At 37.6% G+C, this 25285-nt stretch overlaps 1 protein-coding gene across 5 annotated transcripts in view; it reads left to right on the top strand.

Moving 5' to 3' along the window:
* The window catches only part of NFKB1 (nuclear factor kappa B subunit 1), a 55721-nt gene that overhangs the window by 6093 nt on the left and 24343 nt on the right, over positions 1-25285 (top strand). For 2 of the 5 annotated variants that reach the window (XM_027635790.1, XM_027635793.1), the window contains exons 2-7: positions 5089-5141; positions 6264-6348; positions 13997-14037; positions 16556-16654; positions 22778-22926; positions 24455-24618. In XM_027635790.1, coding sequence (XP_027491591.1) covers positions 5097-5141; positions 6264-6348; positions 13997-14037; positions 16556-16654; positions 22778-22926; positions 24455-24618 — 583 coding nt within the window. In that variant the 5' untranslated portion in view covers positions 5089-5096. Of the gene's footprint in view, positions 1-5078; positions 5142-6263; positions 6349-13996; positions 14038-16555; positions 16655-22777; positions 22927-24454; positions 24619-25285 lie in introns of those variants that run through there. The other 3 variants (XM_027635792.1, XM_027635794.1, XM_027635791.1) reach the window with 3 other exon arrangements.

Here is a 25285-nt window from a genome sequence, read left to right as displayed (position 1 = left end):
CAATACAGCAGTTACTGTTTCTACCTCAGTATTTCATAGCTGCTGTTCCTAAAAACATAGTTCTCTGCAGTCACATAGTCTGCCATGTTTTATAGCCCTGATGTAGCAAAAATATACTTTCAGTATAATATATAAAGCACAAATGTCTTTGCTTTTTTTTCATCCTCATTCCTCTCTATTTTTAGTAAGCAAAATAAACAGGCTAAGAACATAACCACAGCGGATTTCATTACTTTCATTCAGTGTTCAGTTAAGTTTATTTTTAACAGGTAAATTACAATGAAAGCCAAGTTAAAGAGAAGAAGCACTCTGCTAGAATACTTTCAGGAAGTATTGTTCTTTCTGTATATCAGCTCAGTTGAAGTATAGTAGGTGAGTTTCTCACCTTGAGGCTTGCTTTCTGAATCCCAGCCTTGAAAGGTGAGAACAGGTTGATGTAAAACATCTCATAAAGTAAGCGATGAATGTTCTTCAATGAAGAAATTTATTTAAACCATCAGACTAATTCCAGTTCACAAGTGCAATGGAGTGGGTAATAAAGATCATGATTGTCTGTAGAAAGGTAATAGGAAGTCCCATTCCAAGTTTGTAGGGATTACATTGGATGCTGGTATCAAAGAGGACAAGGGTTTACCTCATGCTTTAAATTCAGGCTGGAAAGTTGAAGAGAAGTAGAGGGAAGGATCTGGACTCTGATAAGTCAGGAGGGCTGAAAAAAATTGGGTAGGGAAAGTTGTCTTGGTTTTTAAAAGGTGAACGCAATGCATGTTGGAGAACAGGGAAGAGCTCTGAAATCAAATGATTGGGATAAACAGCAATGAGAATTCTTGTTCCTGGATGAGAGCATTCCTACATTAATTATGTTGTTTCCACTTTAAATGCCTGATCCTTTTGAAGCTTTAAAAGAATTATTCAGAATGCAATAAATGAAGTCATGTTCTTCCAGCTATGCCTACTTGTACCTTGTGCCGTTTGGTTACTGAGGAGGAGGAGTGATGGCGAAGTAACTACTTCCTAGTTGTTGGGGTTTTTTCTCCCTTTTTAAACCTTTTTCAAAGTGGCAAATGACCTGCTGTGAGGAGAAAGGAATACTGCACGTGTATGCATATGCACACACATACACACCTCAGTAGGTACAGCTGTGTGGTTTTGGGCAAGTTTAGCTGGATTTTACATTTTCCCATTGCCCTAGGAGCTAAATGAAGTTGCTTCACCCGCCTTTAAATTTTCACACTTAAAAATACTGTGAATTGAAATGTTTTGTTTCCTGAGCTTTGTTATCTGAAAGACTTCAGACAATCTCCAGGGTGGAGACTGCTGTGGTTGCCTGTAGTCTGCAGATGTTGGGGCATTTTTTTTATTGTAGATGCAAGTGTGCAATACAACTTGTGGGAATTGGAGATTATGCAGGAAGTGGGCATATATAATAACATGAACCTCCACAAAACAATTTTAATTGAGTCATCTTCCAATGAGAGAGAGGTGGCAGTCTCTGCCTCATAGAGGTGGCAGCTCATGTAGGGAGAGAATGAACAAAGCTACACGAGGTATATGCTAATCTTACCACTTGATGCATGTAGGAAAGGAGGGTAGAAATGGAGCAGTAAGGGAAAAGGCCAGTTAAAAGTCACACAGCTAATGCTAGGGACTGTTTTTCTGCAAGTGTCTTTTTCGCTTTTTGATCGTTATCGACTCTCTGGATTTGCACCAATTTTCATGTAAGAAGAGGAAGTGTAGAGATTTGTTAACTAAACAAATCCTAAGGAAACAAATTCTAGTTTGGAGATAGGGGTACCAGAACATTTTTGTCATTTGTCTGGCTTTGAAGAGGACAAAACAGTGAAACTGAGAGTGTTTTCAGTCATTTAGAAGGGTCATTTGAAACTACTGGGTTAATCTTTGTCTAGGCCCTGAAAAGGCAATCAAGTGTCATTTCACATACACAGAGATGTATATTTGCACATCTAAATCATAATCGGTTTATGCTGTTGATGCAAGAGAGACTGTGTTTGATACCTGGTTAGGCATTCATTAGGACATACCTGCAATATGTAGGTAGTTGCTTTGCTGCTTCCAATTGTAATGTTCATAGAATAGTTTGGGTTGGAAGGGACCTCAAAGATGATCTAGTTCTAGCCCCCCTGCATCATGGGCAGGGACACCTCCCACTAGACCACGTTGCTCAAAGCCTATCCAACCTGGCCTTGAACACTTCCAGGGCTGGGGCATCCACACCTTCTCTGGGCAAACTGTGCCAGTGTCTCACCACCCTCCTAAATGAAGAATTTATTCCTTCTATCTGATGTAAACCTACCCTCTGTTGGTTTAAAGCCACGTCCCCTTGCCTTGTCACTACATACCCTCGTAAAAAGTCCTCTCCAGCTTTCCTGTAGACCCTCTCTAGGTACTTGGAAGGTGCTGCAAGGTCTCCCTGGAGTCTTCTCCAGGGTGAACAGCTGCAACCCTCTCAGCCGATCTGCAGAGCAGAGGTGTCCCAGCCCTGTGAGCATCTTTGTGACCCTCCCCTGGACTTGCTCCAACATGTCCATGTCCTTCTTGTGCTGAGGACCCCAGAGCTTAATGTAGTACTGCAGTGGGGACATATGTAATAGCTGCTGTTTTGCTGTCATGACATTGTTCACTGCATCAGCTAAAAAGGCAGAAATGACTGCATTCATAAGGTGAAATTCAGATAGACATAGATTTTATTTCTGGATGGATTTTAATTTTTACATCAAAGTACTTAAAATGAAAAGTTTTCAGAAATACTGCCTCTGCGATATTTTTCCGCTTTGTTGGAAAGTCATGTAATGTAGAACTGTAGATCTGACCAGGAAACGTAGCAGGTGTGAGAACTGCTGTTCTCCCAGAGTTCTGCTGGAGGGAGAGTGGTGCAGTCTGAGAAACTAGAATAGGGCAAAGGCAATAGAACATACTGTTAAATTTGTCCTTTTGGGCTTGCAGAAAAAGCTGTGAGATGCTTGCTTTGGGTTTTGCAGATTTAGCAAACAGGCAAGTAGGCAGATGCTATTCACATTAGCTCCTCAGAATATTTTTTTGAACAAGGACATTTGCTGTGTTGTCTGGGTAGGTATTTTTGAACACAGTTTTGCATATGTGACTCATGAAATAGTAAGTGTTTAAATATGAGATCACAAAACAAGACTTTTAGGACCAGTTTTTATTCTGTTTATGCAGAAGAAACATGGCATTTGGACTCAGTTACCTAAGCAGGGTGCATCAAGAGGGTTGGTATTTTCTGATGCTTTGTAAATAATATTGGCTACTGAGATATTCAGATTGTTTTCTGTAATACTGAGACTTTTCACTGGGAACTGTTTGACAAAAACTAAATTACAGTTGTTTCAGTGATTTCAGTATGTCAGTTGGCAATGATGATTATTTTATTTCTATGGAACAGAAGTCAAACAAAAACATCTTAGCAAAGTTTGTTGTATGCTGAAGGGGTATTTATGCATTCTATGTCAACTTTTTCCATAAAGATTAATAATAACAATAACAGGTTGTTGATGAAAATAATGTTTTGTGAATGTGCCTATGAAATAATGTGATTGACTGGTATTTTTTATATTGCTCAAATCCTGATGTGTTGGGTGATAAAGTACAGCATGGGTGACATTGGCTGCTTGTTATATCTGTTACTAATTTTTGGCTGAAATCTTATGACCAGTTATTTGATGTTTGCTCAAATACTACAAATAAATATTACCCAGTAAATATTTCTCTCTAAAACTGAATTACAGTCAGGTGTGTACTTTTTACTTTGTAGAGTCAAAAATAATTTTATCCACATGAACCTCCTTTTCCTGAAAGTCAACTGTGTATTAAGTGTCTCCTATTTCTCTATTTTATTTTTTTTCCCCATTTTCTAGTTTGTGTGGGATGGGTGCCTATATGTTGGCTTTGGAGCTTGTTAATGAGCTGAGTCTCCATCAAAGTGAAGTACCTAAGAATTCCAATTTTCATATTGGTACTTGCCTTCCTAGTTGCTGTAGAAGGTACATGGTGACTCAGTTTTTCTTTACTGATTTACTGATCGTTTGCAACTCTCCTTCATAGTGCAATAGTTTTCATAGTTCATTTTGCTTTGCTGGAAAACGTGGCTCATGTTCATTGTGGTGGAATATGAGGGCCAGTGACATGTTTCTGACTTCTGTTAGTTATTAACCTTATTCTACTTGCATGCAGACATGAGCCTCCTGACGTAGTCATACAGTTATTTTCAGATGTTCCCTTGAAGAGCCTTATTTAGTGAGATCAACATAGGTGAAATTAAAATTATTTCAGTAACATCTACATTAGAGGAAATAACACTAATATTTTCTAATAGACCTTATAAATTCCTAAGCAAATTCACAGGCTCTGCTCCTGGCCCCTCACTACTGGCCCCTGGAAAACTAAGCCAACCTAAACATTCCCAGTGTCCAGCATTTACATGTAGACCTGTGAGAGAGGGTTGGGAATGCTGTACGACCATAATTGTCATTGTCAGCACTGTGTCATTGTGGGTGCTAAGCACTTGTGGATTGCTGGAAATAAAGGTGTCCAAAATTAGTCAATATTTGACTCCTGTTTGTATTTATAAAATATAAAAAATATTGGATGTTCTTCCTTGGGTATCTTTGCCTTGCGTTTAGCAATACTTCACAAGAAAACCGTTCTGATTCATTCATGAATGCTCAGAATGCTCTTTTTATTGTGTAAGAATGCAGAGTCCTGCTTTTGCTAGAGTATGGTAATGATTTTGTCTAAAGTCTTAATTACAGAATAGTCAGAGGAAAGACAGAAACAAATTAATTCCTGAAGAAATTTTGACTTCAGGACTTTATTATTAATTTTTAGTTACTTGAGAGTAGGCAGTGGAAAATCCCAGCTGTAACCTATCCTGTCCTTACATTGTCCCTTCCAAATCCTGAGGAATTTTGAAAGTATTTTAAAAATCATTAATGTGATGAGTAAAATAAGAAGTTTTAGAGATGGGACTTTTAACTCTAGCATTTTCCAGGTTTCTCTACTGCTGTACATTGGAAAAAAAAATAGAGTTCTAATCATGGTTTTATGTTTCAGGACTTAAAATGGCAGCAGAAGATTCCTATATTATGGGAGTATCTGATCCCCAAGTAAGTGGATTTGTATGTTTTCAGTATACCTGTATCCTCTTCTAGCTCTCTGTTTAGGTTTTATCTCATAGTGTCCTGTCATTTTCTAGGCTTAACAACATGGACATATCAAAGCATTTTGCACTGAAGAAGTCAGATTTGGGGAAATCTAGGTGTTTTTTTTTCCTAAGGTGATTTTTATGTGATCTGTAAAGTGCCTTACCACTAGTTAAATGGTTGAAATGTAAAGGCCTGCTGAAATAAGCATTTGGAAAAATTACTTATTTTTATGCCCTGCCTGCCTGTGACACTTAGTGTGAAGTTTCTGCTGTGGTGGACAGTGGACTTTTTCTAAAATAAAACCCCTTATGCCACAGAAGGCCTTTTTGTGTAATTTTTTATGATATTTGCATTGACATAGATGAGTAAAATGTTCCTTCACTCACACAGATTGGTAGGCCTAACTCTTATCAGCTCTTCCTGATCTCATTAGATCTGAACTGTGAAAATGGTGCTTGGGTGAAAAGTTTAAATAAAGAACAGATCATTTCTACTCACTCTGATTTTCAAAGAGCAAGTATTTTCTCCTTTATTCTTTCTCCACTTTGGAAGAAGATAGATTTATACCTGACAACAATTACAGTGAGTTAAGACATGTCAGTGCTAAAAAAAAAAAAAATAAATTAAACTTTAACCTGGGTATACTGTTTCTTGCATTAGACCTTGTCAATATATTTACATAAGGAATGTAGTCTGGTGAGGTTTAATCAGCAAAGTGAAAATGAAAACTCACAGGTTCTCAGCAAGGCCTTGGGCAAGACATCTAGTGTCAGATTTTCAAAATTTACTGTATAAGCTCTTTTGAATATATAGTTGTTAGTGCATGTAAGTAAAATGCACGTTTACAAACTATGCTGAGGTCAGTACGGTCTCATGATAGTGATGGAACTTGGGGCAGTGCTATCAGCTTTACTTACACTGCTGTTGCCAGTAAAAATAAATTAGCTATAAGATGTTCATGTAATTCAACAAAGTGTTTGCAGTCTCAATATTTGCAGAGAACTTTGAAATTCTTTGCTAATAGATGCTTTATGCAATTATGTATACATGTAGTAATGAAGAGTATATTTTCTTTCAATGTAGATGTTTGCAATGGATCAGTTCATGGGAATGAATGCATTATTTAATAGTACAAATTACATCCCTTCAGACTTACCAATGCGAACAGGTAAGAACCATTACTATTTAGTGGTGCTATTGTCCTGCTGATTCTTCCTGTTTGTTTCCTTTTGTAAAATTCTTTTCAGAGGCTTTTTTGTTTCCAGTCTTTCGTAATGCTAGATTGCAAAGTTGTCAACTAGATTTTTTTTTTTTTTTTACATCTTTTTGCATCTCTTTCTTACCCGCATGAAACTTTCAGCAGTGAGGCAAATCTGGTTCTCTTTTGGCTTGTATAGAAACTGAAAGTTTCAACAAGTTTCCCAGCTCAAACCAGAACTGTGACCAAAGAGCTTTGAGTGACCTGATTTTATGAATTATTTTGTATTGGGTTTTTTCTAAATTTGTGCCTTCAGTGACCTGTTTGTATTGCCAGGTTGCACTTCTTTTCCTTTTGAACGCTTTCAGTTGTTATGGTAGTTCTTAAGGTGTTTGTTTTTCACTAGTAAAGTGTAGAGAATATTAACTTCCTGTGTTTTTCCTTCTCTGTGACTTCTCTGTTTCCTGTAAAGTGGCAGTGTGGTATTAGAAGTACCTGACAATTTCCTGAATAATAACACTCATTTAAAAGTTCAGAGTCAAATTTTGCAACAAACTGCTGAAAATAAGCAAATAGTATTCTGCAGAGGTCTGATATGCAGCTCTTACAGTATGGTTCAAGAACAGTAATAACAAATACAAACCCATTATAGCTCAATCAGTATTAGCTGCTTGATCAACCTTAGTCTGGTTTTGCTTATTAAATTTCTATATTAATATTACTTCTTACATGAATTGGGAAAATTTTTTTTTCCTGCTTAGTTTATTGGAATAGCTGATATGAAAGGAAGAAGGAAATAAAATTTTACTTCAGCTTATGTGATTTTTTTTCAATATATATATCTCCAATATAGCTATTAATGTCTTTTAACAGGAGAACTTTCTGTTGTTATCTATCTGACTGTTGTATCAGGATGTAGCTAGTATCTTCTGTATTACAAATTGCTTTTGTTTGTTGAAAGTGCAAACCACTTCTGCTTGCAATATTTGATACACTTGACAGCAGTGAAGGTATAAAGGGTAAAATAAAATAAACATTTAGCATTTTCCTTCGTAGGGAAAATTTCACCCTGAAGTAACAATAAATACTGACTTTAAAATAAAAATGAAGGCATGCTTACTGTTTTAGTGTTTCCTTGTTTAAACCATGCTTCAGTTTTCTTGACTGAGTAGTAGGAAGAAAGCATCAAGAAACACATATGGTACAGATAATTTTGTTTCAAGATACAATGTTCTGATGAGCAAAGCTCTTGACGAATATGGACAAACATCCAACAAATAATTGTTGCAATCATTTGTTTGCAGTGTGGTTTTATTAAGACAGATAAAATTATTCTCTAAGACTCATCTGTGTAGGATTAAATAACTTGTGCATTGTATACCAAGAGGTTTTTTTCGCTCTCCTCCCAGAGTTTCTGTGGAACAAATAAGGTTATGGAAATTTCCCCATAAGGAGCTCTCTTACATGTACCTTTTAAGTGTACTCTATACTCCTCATGCCATATCATTCCTTCCATACCAATTATTCATTTATATTCATGAACTTACTTTCAGACATCTATGTCCTGTCTAAAGTAGAAAACAGGTGTTTTCAAAACCGTGTCAGGCAGTCAAGGATTCATTGAGTTCTGCAGTCACAGAAAACTCTTACTGAGCTAAGTCTAGTTTTGTCCTTAATTTACAAAATTACTTAGAAAAAGGCCTTTTTTTTTATATGTGCCACTGCTCTTGTCTACTGCTGCACTATAGCTGCCTAGTTCCCTGTATACAAAATAGGATTCGGTAAAGAATCCTGCATTTCAGATTATTGCAAACAAAAAGTTAAGATTTAAAAAAGCTTGACAGCATCTAATGATGCCATAGTCAGTTTGTTTCTTGAGTAGTATCACTGTATTACTTACTTCCTCCCCTGCTTGAAACTATGCCCTGTTGTTATTATGGACTAGCTCTTCAGTTGTAAGATAATATAATAATTTATTTAATCTGCTTCAGTGGTTTCCAAGCAGGGACTAATTAATGATATCTTTCTACACAGCGAAGTTAGTTAAAAATTCATGTGGGATTTTCCAGGAATACTTCCAACTGAGATATGGAAAGAGTGAAATAAATGTTCTAAAAATGATTTTTCTCTAGGACAGTTGGATGATCTTTCAGTCTGTGCATTCATAAATGCACAAGGTCAGACCTATTACATTGGCAGACAGGTTTAATATATAACCATGGATTGCCAGTGTACCTGAATCAACAAATAGCTATGGGAAATTGGGGACTTTCTGATGATAAACATTCTGCTGTTATGTTAATATTTACAGTAATAGTAGAAAACCTTTGAGATGTTGGGATAATGATTTTCTCAATGACATTGTTAGTTCTCGTGTCTTTGCTCACTTCTTTTTCTCTCTCATATATGCCAGTTTTAAATAAAAATTAGAATTTGTTATTTTATCTCTAAAGCTGTAGAAGATAATTACGTAGTTCAAGTTCTACATTTGCATCTACGTCTAGAAAGAGAAGTAGTCTCTGTGTGCGTTTGGTGGAAAAGAGATGGATCTATAACAAGTGCCATAACAGTGCAAGTTACAGGATGGAACTGTGTGTTTAAAACAGCACCACCAGCACAACCAGTATGTCACAAAGTCAGCCTCTGGCTCATTGGGAAGTATCCTGCCTTTCAGAGTTAGGTACTGAATCTCAGTGGCATCAGGGATGGAGGGAGCATTATCCATGGCATGTTTAGACAGTGTGAAAGCAGATACACATCAATGAGATGTCCACTGTGTAGTGGAGAGACAAAGTGATGCCTTACATTGGAGAGGAAATGGGCAGAGTTGTGGGCAAAGTGGTTTATAATTTGGGATGTTTCTTACTCGCTCCTGATTATACAAAGTCATCTACAACTATGGAACACAGCAATCCGTGTGCCAGTTAGAGGTGGTTCCAGGAACTAGTTAATTGTTTTGTGTTCTAGGGGCTCTGGTCTAACTAGCTCTTGGCATTAAGTGGTGTGTTTTTAAACCTTTGAAGTTGAAGCAGGGCCATCAGGAGCTGAACATTATTGCCTGGAGTCTGCTAAAATTAGTTTTCTAGTATTTCTTTAACCTCCTCTGTCCAGCTCTGTGTGATGCTTGCTGTTCAGAAATGAGAAGGGCATAGAGGGAAAAAGAAGGCACTTAAGAAAGCTTTATTTCATATTTTTTCAGAGAGAGATATGGTTAGAGATTCAAGGAAGCCCAACCATTACCAAAACCGAAACGGGTGTTCATTTTCTCTGTCCCAGGCAGTGGCCCTAGCTCTCAAAAGCTTGAACAGACTTGCATACTGTTTCTGGTGTTCTTTCTAGATCTTCTGTGCTTGTGTTTTGAAGAGTGAAGTGAGGGAAGAGGTTAAGCAAAGCCCATGTGCTGCTTGCTTTAAACATCATGCTTTGAACACTGAAGAGTTGAGATTGGAGAGTGTGTTCTTGTGCAGGTGAATCCCTGACAGGGAGGACGTGCAAATGCTTCAACAGGCCTTCAGGAAGCATAAGGCACTAGGTCTTGAGTCTGAGCTTTTAGCAGCAAGGTACCAGTGCCAGGATGGACACAAGAGGGTTGGTGTAGGATTTAACAATCAAAACCTAGAGGCTGTGTTTTCATTCATGTCCATTCTATAACAGCAATTACGAGGGTGAGATGCCCATTCTGGGAGATCCATAAGCAGAGAGAAGGTAAGCGGGAGACTTGTCCACAGCTGGTTGCAGGTTGAATTGAATGGTTTCAGGTACTAGCTAAGCTGTTAGATAAAGGACCTCACTAGTCCAACAGTGCTGCCAGACTTGCAGACATATCCCACCAACCTTACAGATAGATCCGTTTTTCCTTGATTTTTGTTATGATGGGAAGAAGGAATCAAGAGGGAGCCTAAGATGGGTGCTCCTTTGGAAGTGTGTGTGTAGGGTGAGGCCTGTCAAGAGGAAGAAAGAATGTAAGTGGTGGGAGTGTCAGGAGGCAGGAGGACCTCTGACTCAGGCAGGAAGGAAAATGAAGAAACTTTGCAGTTGAAGAAGACGTGGGGAAGTGGGACTGTGACTCAGGCTGGAGGTGAGGCAGCGGAATGCAAGTTGGTCTGTGGCAACCGAGGTGAGGAGATGGAAAAAGAAGCCCTGAAGCATACCCAAGATGTAGCAGTCTGCACCAAAGCCCCTCCACGCTGGAGGACTGCACGTTTTAGTTACAGTTCTTGGCCCTCCTGGCTGCAGCAATGCCAGGCAAATCGTGAGAAGCGCTCGTGTCAGAACTTGGCTCTTGGCAACCATGAGAGTGATCCCTGTGTGAAGGCCAGCTCCGTGACTGTGTGCCTTCAGCCTCTCTGTAGGGCAAAAGTAGAACTTAAGCTATGCATTAGGTAGTGTTCCTTCTTGTGGTTGGTTAACATTTAAAAGGGGGTTGCTTGTCAAACAAGAATGTGAAGCAATCAACCTTCCAGGCTACAACAGAGGTGCAAAAATCTCGTCATTATTAGTTTCTCTTACAAGGTGTTTATCTTCAGGTTCCTGCTCTCTGTCTGCTTAGACCAGACATGCCTAGTAATAGAAACGAAATATTAAAAGCTTCCGTGTGCAAAACACTAAATGTCTTTTTTTTTTCCGTGGGAAATTATGAGTGAAAGAAGGAACCACACATAGCTGATGTTAGGCTGTCAAATGTAATTCTGGGAAGTATTCAGAATTTAGTAAAGACAGTTGTATGAGACTTTTCATGGAGTAAAATCCTTTCTATAATCAAAATTATATGCCATTTATGCCTGTATGTTTTCTTGAACATTGCTGATTAATTTTTAAATAGCATGTCAGGTGTAATTAAGGGCATTGCACTCTACTGTTATTTGGGTCTGGTTCAAATGCTATGCCAGAAAATTACTAAGTCACTGTAAAAGAAAACGTTTAGTCGCAAAACCCAAGGGTTAAAATAAGACCTCACAAAACTGTGTTTTAAATACATTGGTATATGATTTATATAATATGATTAATGATAACAACCATCTAGTTTGCCTTTGCACATTTGCACTGCATCTTTTTGCACTTTCCTGGTGTTAGTATGTAAGATTTTTATTTTTTTTTTAGTCGGTATCTTTGTCTGCTTTTTATAAACTTTTTTCCAAGGAGGAAGAAGAACCACAGTCCCAAGGTTTTAATTTCCCTGAATTTTCACAAGTGTTGTGCAAGGTCAAACCATTTCAGTGGTGTAAAGAATTTCCTTTGAGCTTTCCAATATGGCAAGATAGTGTATATCCCTCTCTTAGGAATTTGCATTTCCTTATGCTGAGGAAAAATTGAAACTTGGATCTGCTGCATCCTGGGGGACTTCTGCGGCCACTTAGCCATAGGATAAGAATGCCTCCTTTTCTGGCTAATGTTTGAGAGAAAGGGATAGTACTTTGTGTGGGTACTAATCCAATGTGTATGACTAGAAAATTAATTCCTAAGAGGAGAACAGCCAAAGAACAATTACTTTGCAGGTCGTGCCCTCAAGGCTTGGTTGAATGTTGAACTACACAGTTGTATTTTAGGTGCATTGTTTCTACCAGTGCCCAGAAAATACAAGGCTTCTGGATTGTTAAAGTATAAAGTTTCAGATGCCTAAAGCATGAGAAGGGTTAGAGGTCTATGAACAGAGGTCTTAAATTTAAGTGCTGATATATTGCTTAGACCCAACTCAGTTCATCTTGACTCTGTTACAGACAAAAACTGAAACATAAGACCAAAGCTAAATATTACTCTACATCTTTTAAAGTTGAAGTCCAAACTGTTTTTCATGCTTTCTAATGTAAGGTCGTGTGTATATGGTCTTGAGGCAACTTTTTGCATGACTTCAAGTTTACTTTTACACATGAAAGGACAAATGTTGGCCTTAGGAAATAAATTATCTTTATATGTGGAATTGTTGTGACTGACATTTGCAATATAACTTTGGCATGAAGATAATTCAGTGGCTGAGTCAGCTAACTGCAGCAGTAGAACACTGATTTCATCCACTGTTGTATTTGTCACAACTTCCATGTTGAGTGAAGCTTGTTCAGTTAAGACCTGTGCTGACCAAAGACACAAAGGTCTATTTTATTATAATGAAGTTGTACTGAGGAGCTGAGAAGGGTGCATGTAGTCATACTACAAACCATATGTTAATGAATCCCTTGCTGTTTTTAAGTATCGCTAAACGCTGGGCTTATTGGCAAATAAAAGTTGATGCGAGTATGTAGTTCTGTGCTGAAGCCAACTTCTATGTAGTTGGTGTGGTACTTGCCGATGGTGCAGTTGTTCAGAGGCAGATCACACCTGGATGTGGCAGGGCATGGAATGCTTTGTGTGCTTGCTGGCTCTGCCACAGCGCTGTGCCTTGTCTGCTTTGGAGGATTCACGTGTCCCAGTGAGCTTGCTTGATTCCTCAGCATTAATACCTTTAATAGAGTAGAAGTGGGTGATACGTAATTCCGACAGGAATATGGCTGACAAAATATTATGTAGGTATTCACAGTGAAGCTGTTGTTTGGAATCTACTTTGAAAACAACTGATTTTTTAGCATTAAAATGCAAATCTTCTTGTCTGCTTAGCAAGAGGCAGGGAAGAAATCATACCTCTTGGAACTGTTGTTTTCAGACTCCAGTGGCTTGCATTTGAAGAACTATTTCACAGCCATCCACCTAGAGAGCTTTCCTTCTTGATGTAAATAATCTAAATGGTCAGAGCTGGAGCTAAGCTTTGATCAGGTGATGAATTCTTAACTCAGGTGACACTGAATTCTCATTGGATTTAGGATCTGCTCCAAGACTGTTTAAACTGGTGAATTTTAAATGAGGTTTGTAGTATAAAGTTAACCACCATATGAGACTGAAAGTTGTTTAAGGAAGCCGTCTTTAAAAGATGTAAGTAGAATTTTAGTAGAACATAATCCTGTGTATTGGCACCATGATCAAGATGGACCTCAAAAGAGTCTCCATCTCTAAGCAAATTGAGTGTATTCAGTGTTTTTAGAGGCACAGCAGAACAGTATATTTAGAAGTGTATCTGAAATTATTAAAAGAATGTAAATTGTTTAGTCTTCTCAATTCCAGGATTTTATTTAAAGCAGCTCTGACTGTTAGGGCATGTTGAGGCAGCTTGAATTCCTCTTGTATTCCCATACCTCAGAGCTTCCCATTGGCTGTCTCCAGACTTTCGAAAGCACATATTCAGTAGGAAGCCCTAAGGCCAAAAGCTTGTGAGTATAGTCTTTAGAGCCCAAGGGTTTTAAATACAAAAGTTAACCTTAGCTCAAGAAGGCCAGGCTCCTTGTCAGTGACGAGGGGAGGATCCTGTTCTTATTCACCCTTGCAAATTTTAACTGAGTGATCAGTTGCCCATTTAGGCCCTCTGAGCTAAAATTAATCCCTCTCTTCTTACTCCGCTGGTCTCCAGGAACGCTGGAAATGACAGACCGCCAAGTGATTAAATTATTTATTGAAATTTAAGTTCTGAGGAGACTTAGGTGCTTTCAAAAATTTTATCTCAAGACATTCAAGGACATAATTGTACCCCTGCAACTTATATGTCATAGTAATAAAAATATAATTTCTATTAATACTTTTCTTTCTTTTATGTTAGCAGATGGACCATATCTTCAAATCATAGAACAGCCAAAACAGGTAAGAACAAGACTACATTTTGAAAACGAATTACTACATTCAGCTTTGAATAAATTTAAGACTAGAAAGAAAGAGTACAGAAAAGGCTGAACTCTCAGAACAAATGTGACACTTGAACATGAGCATTTTTAACTCTTGTAGTTAAATCGTTGCCTGTTTTGTTTTGTTTTCGTCTTTGTGTCTCTGTGGAAGTGTCGTAATACAAAAAACCCCTGAGGATTTTAAAACTGTGTCTTGCTAAGTATAGACTTTTCATCTTAGAAGTGACTCTTGCAGTACCCCAGTATTTGGAAATATAGACTAGCAGACCAAACCCGGAAAATTTTTAGGATTTGTTTCATGTTTCTTGAAACACAAGACGGAAAAAACAAAACCACTTCACTCTGTTCCCAAATTACAGGAACTTTTGACTTGAGCTTTGTCATGTTAAAGAAATTCAGTTCTTTGAGATTCCTTTTGTTGTGGTTGTCTGTTTTGATTAATCCAAGAAAAATGAAGATAAGTGCTTGAATGTAACTTTTTGTCTGACTGTGTAGCAAACACTGACTTATGTTCCTCTGACAGTAGAAAAGTTATTCCAATTCACTGGTTAGTTTTCGTGCAGCTGATGTACAGAGTGATTGCTGGGTAAAGATTGCCCTGAAGTATTGCCTGGGTATTGTTCCCCTTTAGCTGGTGGCACCGGCAATTACAAGGATTCTTCCCGAAGCTGTTACAGTATGGACGCGCCTTTCCCGTCTGCCCCAATGAGTTACAGAAAACCGTATCTTACGGAGCTGTTCAGTAAACAGTAGAAGAGGGTGGCTAAAAGCTGTCCCGCTCCCTCTTGGTCTTCTACAGAAGCATAGCACAATCCAGTGTTCCTGGCAGGATGCAGTGGCGAATATGGTTCCAATCACACAGCAAAGACATTTTTGTGCTTGAGCACACATCCAGAGTTAGGAACTCTTCATCATAGTCATAAGTGAAACAGCAGTGTACTGTGAACTCTTGGAATATGCTGCCTCTTCCTTGTTGTTTTAGTTCATTCCAAATCAGGCCATGTCTTTGTATAGTGGGCCTGACAGGATACAGTAGGTAAGGAGAAACCATTGTTTCCATGTGTGACTTCTCAGCAACTGGCTCCTCTTGTGGAATTCCCATGTGGCAAGCTGGGCAATGGTTTTTAACAGGGTGATGAGGGTGATTCATCAGCAGAGTGATGGGGTGATTCATCACCAGAGTGATGAGCTTACGATCACTGTTGGAACAGACAGATGAGGGGAGTAAGACTGTGTGTGTGAAAATATAGCTAGGATAGCAAAGAAAATAGACTGAGGAAAGCCACACAGGTGACTGCTGGATCTGCTGGTTTAAAGGCGTCAAGGTGAAGAGAGACTGGGTTATCTTTTTTTCCTGACTGCAGAGGATGCTTTGCCTTTTGGACAACTTGAGCTCAAGCTCATCATAGCTGGGCACTTCACTTGCATACTCTTGGTCACTCAGTTCACCTTGGGAAGGCAATATCTGAAAAAAGTCAGATCTTTAGATTTGCCTGGGAAACAAGTTCTTAACCTGAAAAGACTTTAGCGAGATAGGTATTGGAAGCTAATGTTTACAGAGTAGTTTTAAATCGTGTTGTTTGCTTTCAGCTAATATAGACTTCAAATTCAGAGTTGTCTTCTATCAGAGAGAAGCTGAATGACTCTTGACAAAGGGTACCACACTAACTGCTGCTACTTGAACAGACACTGGGATCTGGGAATGATGGGAATTTTGCCAGAAATTGCAAGACTGAAGAGTAGATCTGAATGGAAAATTGGGGACCACATGAAATACATGGTTGAGTTAGAGTTACCAAATACACTTGCTTAAGATTTGCATCTCTTGTGCCTTATAGATTACTGTGTTAAGTAAACGGGATGTTATTTGCTATAAATAAAAACAGAATCAGTGGAGAGCTGTGCTCTGGACTGGTTGCCAGCATCCTACAGTTCTCTAAAGTATATTCAGATGTCTATTTATGTATCTGAGATGAAAACCCAGCCAAAGTCCACTGAAGCTTTTGTTCTCTTTCTGGACTTCATTGGTAGATAACAGCTTTCATACACTTTTCCCAGAAGGAAGAAGCATTTCTTCTGTTTCATTCCTATTCTTTCCTTTATGATGCTTTGGACTTCATTATTATTGGCTTCAATTTTGTCTGCCTAGCAGCAATCATGGGAGAGAGTATCTGCTCTTGCATTCTGTGCATGTTAGTTTTTATCCTGGTTTGAGAGTATTAATAGATCTCTGCTTTAAAATATCTTAACTGAAAGAAAAAAAATTCAGGTTGCTGCTGTGGGTAAGAGTGAGAATAGAACAGTTTCTCCAGAGCTACAGTTCAGTTGTGCTTTTTAAAACATCACTCAGCATTTCAGGGATGAACAGTTGTAACTTTTCCATTTGGGCAAGTCTTGTTTGTATGTGTGCATGTGCTATTTTTCTTTTGGTTTTGTTTCAGAACGCCTTTCAAGTTTCTTTTCCTTTCTTTCCACAGAGGGGGTTTCGTTTTCGATATGTGTGTGAAGGACCTTCACATGGTGGACTTCCTGGTGCTTCTAGTGAAAAGAACAAAAAATCTTACCCTCAGGTCAAAGTAAGTACATAAATCATTAATTTTCTGAACTGAATACAAGTGTCATATGTATGTGTAGAGTTACTGCATAGCAACATACATTTGTATGAAATTACTCAAGAGTGAGTACATTTCAGTCCCAACTTTCAAAATGTGATTGATTTTGAAAATAAAGATTTCTTCAGATTTGTGGGGTTATTTTGGCACCATTTTTATCTACCAGCAGTTGGGCGGTAAGCTTTCCTGCACCAACCACCTCACTGCCCTCATGTGGACTAGTGGAGCTCTTCTCTACGGTGCAGTTTTAACATCAAGCAAGGCCTGAGCTGTTCAGTTGCTCCACTTCTATTGCAAAGCACGAGACTACTTAGTTATTCCACTTCACTCTGGGATGCTATTTACCAAGTTTTCCTATTTTTTTTGTTTATGTTACTGCTTATTCAATACCTCTAGAATACTCTGTTCGTAAGAACTTAAGTCCTTTACAGTCAACTTAAAACTTCTCATTTTAATAGTTACGATGTTATGTTCAGGTGTTGGCTGAACTCTTTTGGTGGATTTTTTTTTTTTCCCCCTGGAAAAAATTCAAATATGTTAATCAAAGGAATGTTCTGTGGAGGCATAATATGAATATTAGTGATTAGTCATTGTGGGATTGGACAACTGTCTTTGCCTATGGTTCTTGCAGCAAGTTCCTTTTCTGCAGAAGTTGAGAAAATGTACACTGCATCTTGTCAGTATTTTTTAACTTAAATGGAAGTCTTGGTCTTATTACCTTATGTCTTTGAACTATTGTACTACAGATTATCTCATGAGACGCACAGTTAATGTATTCTAATTCTGGTGTTACTTCTTAATGTATTTTAATTCTGGTGTTCTCTCTTACTCCTTTGTGGGGAAAGAAGAGGAGGGAAGAGTGGCACACAGTCAACCTCTGCCTTGGTGCGTGCCTCTCCTCAGTATGTGTGTAGTTCATTTGCAGGTCTTGGGAAAGGCCGGAGTTTGGAACAGTTGCATCTCCAAAAGGATCAGTATAAGCATGACTCAATGGAAAATAATCAGCATTGGCTGAGGTAGCCTAGGCAGTTAGTCTTGCAAATTGAGAAGGTGGGAAAGCTGATTTCATATAGCCTTGCAAAACTCCTATGAAAAATTACTAGCCCAGGCAAATGATCTACTTGCTTTCCTCTTTTCTGTTTTGACAGTAATGATGAACCAATGAATGAAATTTCATTGGTATGTTCAGATATAAAATAATCTACTTCAATTGAGCCCAATCCTTGGATTCCAGTCTAATTGTATATTGATAATAATGCAAGGGATACTTTATAAAGATGTCATAAGTCACACAATAGCATGACAAGGAGATATGCAATGAGGAGTTATATAGGAAACTAGAAAGCACAATGTTCTTTGGCTTTCCATCAAACCTTCTAATTTCATTGATCATCAGATTTTAATTTCATCTAAAGCTTCCCCACACACACACATGTCCCTTCCCCTCCCTCCCGTCCTACTGTGTGCATCTGGGTTTTTTGCTAGTACAAATCCCCACATGGCAACACCTGCTGGGAGAGGCTGGCAAGGGAACACAACAAGTAAATTCCTCAAGGCCGTTGCTTGTTAGTGCCTGTTCTTGATTCAAGTGGTGCCAGTAAAGACAGAAGTGTTTCACACCTTTTCCTGTAAGTCTCTTCTGTGTTTTGTCAGTGTGCTCACCTTGTCATAACTGAGGGGAGCACAGCTGAAGATTGCTATTTTTTGTTGTGTTGGGGTTTTTTGTTTTGATTTGATTTTTTGATGTTTTTGGTTGGTTTTTTTACTCCTATGCCAATGTTTTCACAATAAAACCTCCATTATTAGTTGATCACAGTGCAGTGAAAGGACAGTAGCATGAGCTTTGGCTGTGCTGTAAAAAATGAGGCTTTGTGAAAGATCTTTAAACCTTGACCATGATGTGGTCAGTGCAACTCACATTTGGATCTGCTTTCTGCTTGGCCAGCTTGGCACAGAAAACTGATATAATTTACCAGTAGCTACCATAGAATGTCCTGAAAATAGACATCTTTATTGCACTAAAAAGCATTGCAGCCTCCCTGCTCTGTTTTCATAGGATTATGGATTGAAGGCCGAAAGAAAATAAATTTATGTCATACGACCTCTTGCATAATGCGGGCTGTCCGACTTCACCATTGTTTTTTCTCCCTGCACCATCACTAACTTGTAGTTAAGCTGGAACACATCAAGATGCATCTTTCATATAAAGACTAGAGTTTTGAAGACTTTGCTCTGTCTCTGTGCAAGGTGTTTCGGCAGTTAATTATGAATGTTACCACTTCCTGTATAGTATAGTCGTAAATGGTGTAGGTCAGGAGTTAGTGTAGCAGTTCTACAATGCCAGTCTTTGCACTTAAATCAAATGTACACTGGACAGCAAGGTGGAATTGATGTAAAATCTCTTGTTTTAATGGAACAGTCCTGACAAATGGAGTCTAGATAACAGCAGTATTTTTCTATAATATAAAAAGGGGATTCATTTATGGTTTATGGAATTATATTCCTTTGTTTAACCCTTTCTTTGCTAGTAATCCTAATATGTAGAAAACATCTTGCATATTCAGAGGATTCTATACAACTATGGATTTTATTATAGAGAGCAGAGAAGTTGCAGATAATTAATGTGTTATAATGAAGTTACATTTCATGATTGCAGTGGAAGGCTACCTAAAATGCTTCATTTAAATTTCACTTTCATTCACTTAGTGCAAGTAACACAGTGCTGGAAAATTTTACTGTCTAGAACAGTTGAAATCAAAGCTTCTGAATTGCTTGTTTGTCATTATCTTTTTGTCCAGGGGAAAAAACAATCAGTAGTATAAGACAGAATAAAACTGGAAAGTCAAATATTATCACTAGCTTACTTAACTAACTACATTTTTTATTTATAATTTGCTTGGGGTTTATGTACTTGAAAAAAACGTGAGAAAACTTGTACAGAAGATTTCCAGTGGCCTCATATGTTTACTATGTGTGTTTTGATCTTGAATACTGTTCTTAGTGTGGACATACTCATGGTTTACACTGAAGTGCTTGATCCAGTTTTAGGTGTGAAAATGGGCTGAAAATAGTGGAGTTGCTGTAACAGAGTGATTAGAAAGAGAAATAGGTGTTTTTGTAGTTGCTGGTTTTGTAGGTTTCACATGGTCTTTTCCATCATTTGCTTTCTGTTGTTGACTGATTGGTTTCACTTCTTGCTTGTAAGAGTAATTGGAAGAAACATCTTTGAAGTAGGAAAACGTTCTTATAAAGTTTTTGCAGAATTTCAGAAACTATAAAAATTGGCTGGGATCTGGGTTGCAGAAATAACTGAAAAAACTTTCAAGTCTTTGTTTGAAATTGACTCAGCTTCGAGTTCACAGGGTCCTTTTCATCTTTCAGACAAATCTCTCACACAGAATCAGCAGATAAGTGTGAGCCTGCAGCATTTTAACTTTATCAGATCAATTGAATGGTGCTTCAGTACAGGATATAATAGAGTATAACAGCTATACTCTTCCCAGGAACTCCTTATTTTCTTTTTTTGCTTCATCTTTAATTTGAAGATTAGGAGGTGATTTTTTTTGGTCACAACTGATTTTGAGCCATACAGCACTCACATACTATCTCCCTTCCATGCCAAGTATATGTTTTTTTGTCAACACCATAATCCCTATGTTTCTATAGATATTCAGCATTGTAACATACCTTCTACCTTTTAATGCCTTTGACAGTGTTTTTTAAGTTTGTACATAAAAGGTGATAGTTACTTTTATACCTTAATGCCAGAATAAATTTCAAATTATTCTGAAATTGCGGCATTATTCAAGGACATGGGAAAATTATTTCTGACTTAGTTTATGGTACATAAGGATATTTAACCACTCAGACTATTTTGCTGGGCACCAAGATACCCTGGATGTCTCAAAATCAAGTAGGAAAGTCTGTCTATAAGAAATGTAGGCAGGAGACAGTGCAGGGACATTCTGTAGCCTTTGCAACATAGGACATCAGACTGGATGACAAAAATAGTCCTTTCTTGCCTAATGACCTACATAAGGTATTATGTTTTAAGAACCCTTTTGTTTTCCCCCTGAGAGAGAGACTACAAAGATCATGCTGAGCTGAGTAACGGGGGAGATTGCAATCTGGTTACCACTGCAGTTCTGTGTTCTGCTTTCAGAGGCTGGAAAGTCCTTGACGTGCAGCAGTCCTACCTCTGGTTTCACTGTGGTTTCTACAGCTGATGAAGGATTGTCTTGAACTTTTCTGATGTGATACTAGAACATCCATGTTACTCATAATGAATGTAGTGCTGAAGATGTGCTTTATAAAGGAGCTTTATAGCAGGAAAAGGCTTGTTTATAGTGAGGGATAAAATGAAAATATTTTTTTTAAAGCCACCTTTTTGAAAAGTTAATTGTAGTAGTGGTGGTGACATTTATCACCAAATGTAATCCTTTTTATTTTCAAATGACTTTGTGAAAGGCACGTAGGAATTTTCTCACTCCTAGAATTACAGAAATAGTGTAGTGGTGACTATTCTGCATCTCTGTATTGTTTCAGTCCAACAGAGATTACAATTTGGAAACAAGAGGGAAGCATGAGTACCCCAGGTCTTGTATTTTATAAACTAACACTTGTAAAATGCACATTGGTACAGTATTATACAGTTAACTAGCAGGCAGTGAGTAATAAGAGAGCTTTTGCACACCTGCTCCTCCTGGAACAACTTTTTCATAGTTGGGATTTTTTTTGCTCTCAGCAGTGAATAGAAAGGCAGGGAGGGCATGCATTGTGCATATGCAAAGTGTTTCAGCTGTGATGGAATGGGTTCAAGAGTGGGGTTAACTGGAGTGAAGGAAGCTAGCAGGATTCAGTAATGTGGTGAAATTGAGGCAATCCCTCCTTATCAGCATTTTATCAGCAATATAACCTTAAATATTCAGTTCATCACTGATTCATCACTTTAATGTTTATCGTGATCCTTTAATACCTTGGTTGATTAGATCTATAAGCCACTGTAATACAAAGAACTTTGCCCAAAGCAAATTAGAAGAAAAATCAGAGGAGGAGGGGAAAAAGCTCAACATTGATAAAAGGGTTAATTAAGTGAATTAGGAGGGAAGGTAATGTTTGCTTTTGAAAAAGTGGGGTAATTTTGTGTTCAGCATAATTTGAAAGTGGTGCATAACCCATAACTGACTTGGAGTATTACTTGTGAGGAAAGAAAATAAAGTTCTAAATAATATATGTAAAGCAAATAACTTACCAATATGGTATGTTATTAGTAACTTTAGGTGTGTTTTTGAGGCATTGTTTGGCATTGCAGTTTCAAAAGCTATTAAAAAATGTGTGGTGATTAGAAATTATGGCAGAGGGGAAAAAAAATTTTGTGATCTTCTAGAGTTGGCTCTATGAAAGCACACAGTTTGTCATAGCTTTAGTCCAGCAAAATTCTAGATGGGAATTTAGCATATATCCTCATGTACATTTAAGGGAGATATTTACTGGACTGGGTAGTATGTGTTGATGTAGCATATTGAACTGACAAAACACCTATTAATGTAGAATTCGTTCACTTTAAAATCTCTACCTGAAGGGTCATTGTAACGAGACCAAAATGTTTTAAACAAATCATAATGTTTAAAAATAAATTTTTAAAGTATTTTCAAATTGGGCAAAACAATGCAGGGTTTTTAGTTAAATACATACATTTTATGTATGCTTTTTAACAGGTGGCTGTGTTTATTGTAAATTCAGTGTTCTGATTGAAATTTAAGGAGAGCAATGTGGAGTAAATGGTCAGAATGTAAAACTGAGATTCATGATTTAGGAAACAGAAGATGTTTTCCTTTAACTTTTTTGGTCACTACTTCTACCATTTGTATATCAAGTTTAATTGCAAAAAAAATGTGTTGGCTCTTCTTTGTGATGATCTGGTACAGTTAGTCTGCCATTTGTATTTCATGAGGAACTGCATACACATTTCTCCTATAGAAGTTTGATTGTACTTAGCTGACAGAAAATACTGAACTGGAATTACTTGTTCCATTTAAGAAAAAAATAGTGAGCAAACTATCCCACATTTTTTATATTTGTTTACAGATCTGCAATTATGTTGGACCTGCAAAAGTAATTGTCCAGTTAGTAACTAATGGGAAATACGTCCACTTACATGCTCACAGCTTGGTGGGTAAATTTTGTGAAGATGGAGTGTGCACAGTTAATGCAGGACCTAAAGATATGGTTGTAGGGTAAGTCTGTCAACTCCTTTGTAAACCCGAGCACCAACATTGTAAGAAGCAATGCAGAAATACTGCTAAGGCAGCTACATGGAGCACTAGTCTTCATGCTCTGATCTGTGTTTCATTTGTATCTTAAACAGAAAAATCAATGATGTTGCTCTTTACCTTTGTAGAATTTGTCCTAAGCAAGCTAAATAGGTTTTAGTAAATAATATTCACTTAGAATTTGTAGAATTTTAATCTCTTGGTGTCCAGTCCAAATTTGTATTGTAAGTCCATTCTTTAAAATGTAAGTAGATTTGATCAGAGAAGGGACTAACATTACTGAAGAAAAGCTTTTATTACTGCTTTGATCAATATTTTATTTTTGTTGAAATCTACCACTAGGAATATAATTAAGACAAAATCATTAGAAAATAGGATTACTAAATTTGAAATTAATGCAAGACATGTATAAACATGAAAATACTAAATGAGTCAAACTTTCAAAGTTTAAAGCAGTAAGATTGTTGTGAAATTGTAGTTGGTCTGTTCTTGTTTAATTTAAAGGAATAATTGTTTATATCGGTAAATGAAGCTGAGGCTCCCAACTATGTTTTCAGGCTTAGATCAGGTTTCATGCTGGCTGTGAGTTTTAGTTCTGTGATCTCAAGAATGTCTTTGTTGGTGAAGAAGATGAAGTTTAAAAAGCTGAGAAGGTTGGGAGAGAGATATTCTTTTAAACTGTAACTTTTGATGTCCAAGCCCAGTGCACTGACTTTACCGAGAACAACAATTTAAATAGCTTTATTTTAAATGCTCCTTTTCATCTTGAAAAGTTTGGCTCATTTACTAACCTGTCTTGTTTTTCATCAGATGTCAGATGTTTAGAAACAGCTTTCCTGTCCTCACTTGACCTGCATGAAAATTGAGTTATTGTCTTGTTTTCATACTTCCAGATCTAATTGATTTTTAAATGTGCCAAGAGATTTTTACAAAAGCAGATCTTGCATTATGGAAGTTTTCATTCAAAGAGATACCTGAAGTGTCTGGATGAATGAGCAGAGCCTTGTTTAAAATATTTTCTTTGGAAAATATTGCACTGTTGTAAACTTCTTAGCTTGCTCTCCAAACCATTTTAAACAGATGGAGCTTATTCTGAGCAGTTTCTCTGCTTAACAGACATACAGAATGACATATTAATGTCATTGCCAAGACAGAGCAAACAAAGTGTAACAACCAGATTTTCCAATGTTTAGTAAGTTGCCTTCACAGTGTAAGTCTGAAACCTGACAAATTACTACTTATGCCATAGAAAAATCCTGTGCACCCATAAGGTCACTGCCATATGATGGTGCTCATTTTACATGTGTTATAAGCTTGGCTCAGTTTTGCTTGGTGGAGAATTTACCCTCAAGAACTAATAGTGCCTAAGTAAGCCTGCAGAGTCCTCCTTTTGACTTCAGTTGTGTAACCATCTCTGGTAACAGAAAGACTGCCTGCTGCAAGTTTGGCATAAAGTATTAAGAAAATACCTTCCTCAACCAAAATTTGGCAGGTTTGCAAATCTTGGAATACTTCATGTCACAAAGAAGAAAGTGTTTGAAACTCTGGAAACACGCATGATAGATGCTTGCAAGAAGGGATACAACCCGGGACTCCTGGTGCATCCTGAACTTGGCTATCTGCAGGCAGAAGGATGTGGAGACAGACAGCTAACTGGTATGTAGAAATGATGGCCTGGTTTTAATTGGTCTTTTACTAAAAACAGATTGAGCTTCTAAAAACACAGGTTCTTGGGTAGGAGAACAGCCTATGGCTATGTGCATTAAGATCTGTTGTGCTGTTGATGTGTTTTAGGGAGTCTGAAACAAAGAGTCTTTGCTGTCAACAGACACATGAGAAGGAAGCAACTTCCTTCCATAGCTGCCTGTACCCACCTCTGCACCTATATTCCATTGCTCTTAAACTGTTTAATAAGCCATAGAGTAATTTTGCATTATTGCAGCAAGACATGATATCCTTAATTAACTTAGAGACCTCCTTTCGAGAACACTCTTTCCTTCAGCTGTGTTTCACCCGTGTCCTTGTAAAACCTGTGGTCTGTGTTGCTTTCAGGTACTGTGTAAAGGAACCATCCTTCTTTTTATCACTCTTAACACCAGGAATTCCAGTGTCCTTAGTGGTGGCCTTTGTCCTTTTTTGCAACCATTATAAATTGAGAGCATCAGATAGTAATTTTCTGTCTTTTAATTATATACCTTAAATAAGATCTGATGCACAAACTGCATTATGAGTGCAGTATAATTTGAATAGCTGCTCCTCTCTGCTTAAAAACAGAGAACCCGATGGATACTGTGTAAAAGAACACATTTCCTCGCTGTTGGTG

Source organism: Corapipo altera, unplaced genomic scaffold, assembly GCF_003945725.1.
Source record: "Corapipo altera isolate COAL_440 unplaced genomic scaffold, ASM394572v1 22b, whole genome shotgun sequence".
NCBI classification, from domain to species: Eukaryota; Metazoa; Chordata; class Aves; order Passeriformes; family Pipridae; genus Corapipo; species Corapipo altera.
The sequence above is the reverse complement of the archived record's forward strand: the minus strand, read 5'-3'. Positions and strand labels throughout refer to the sequence as shown.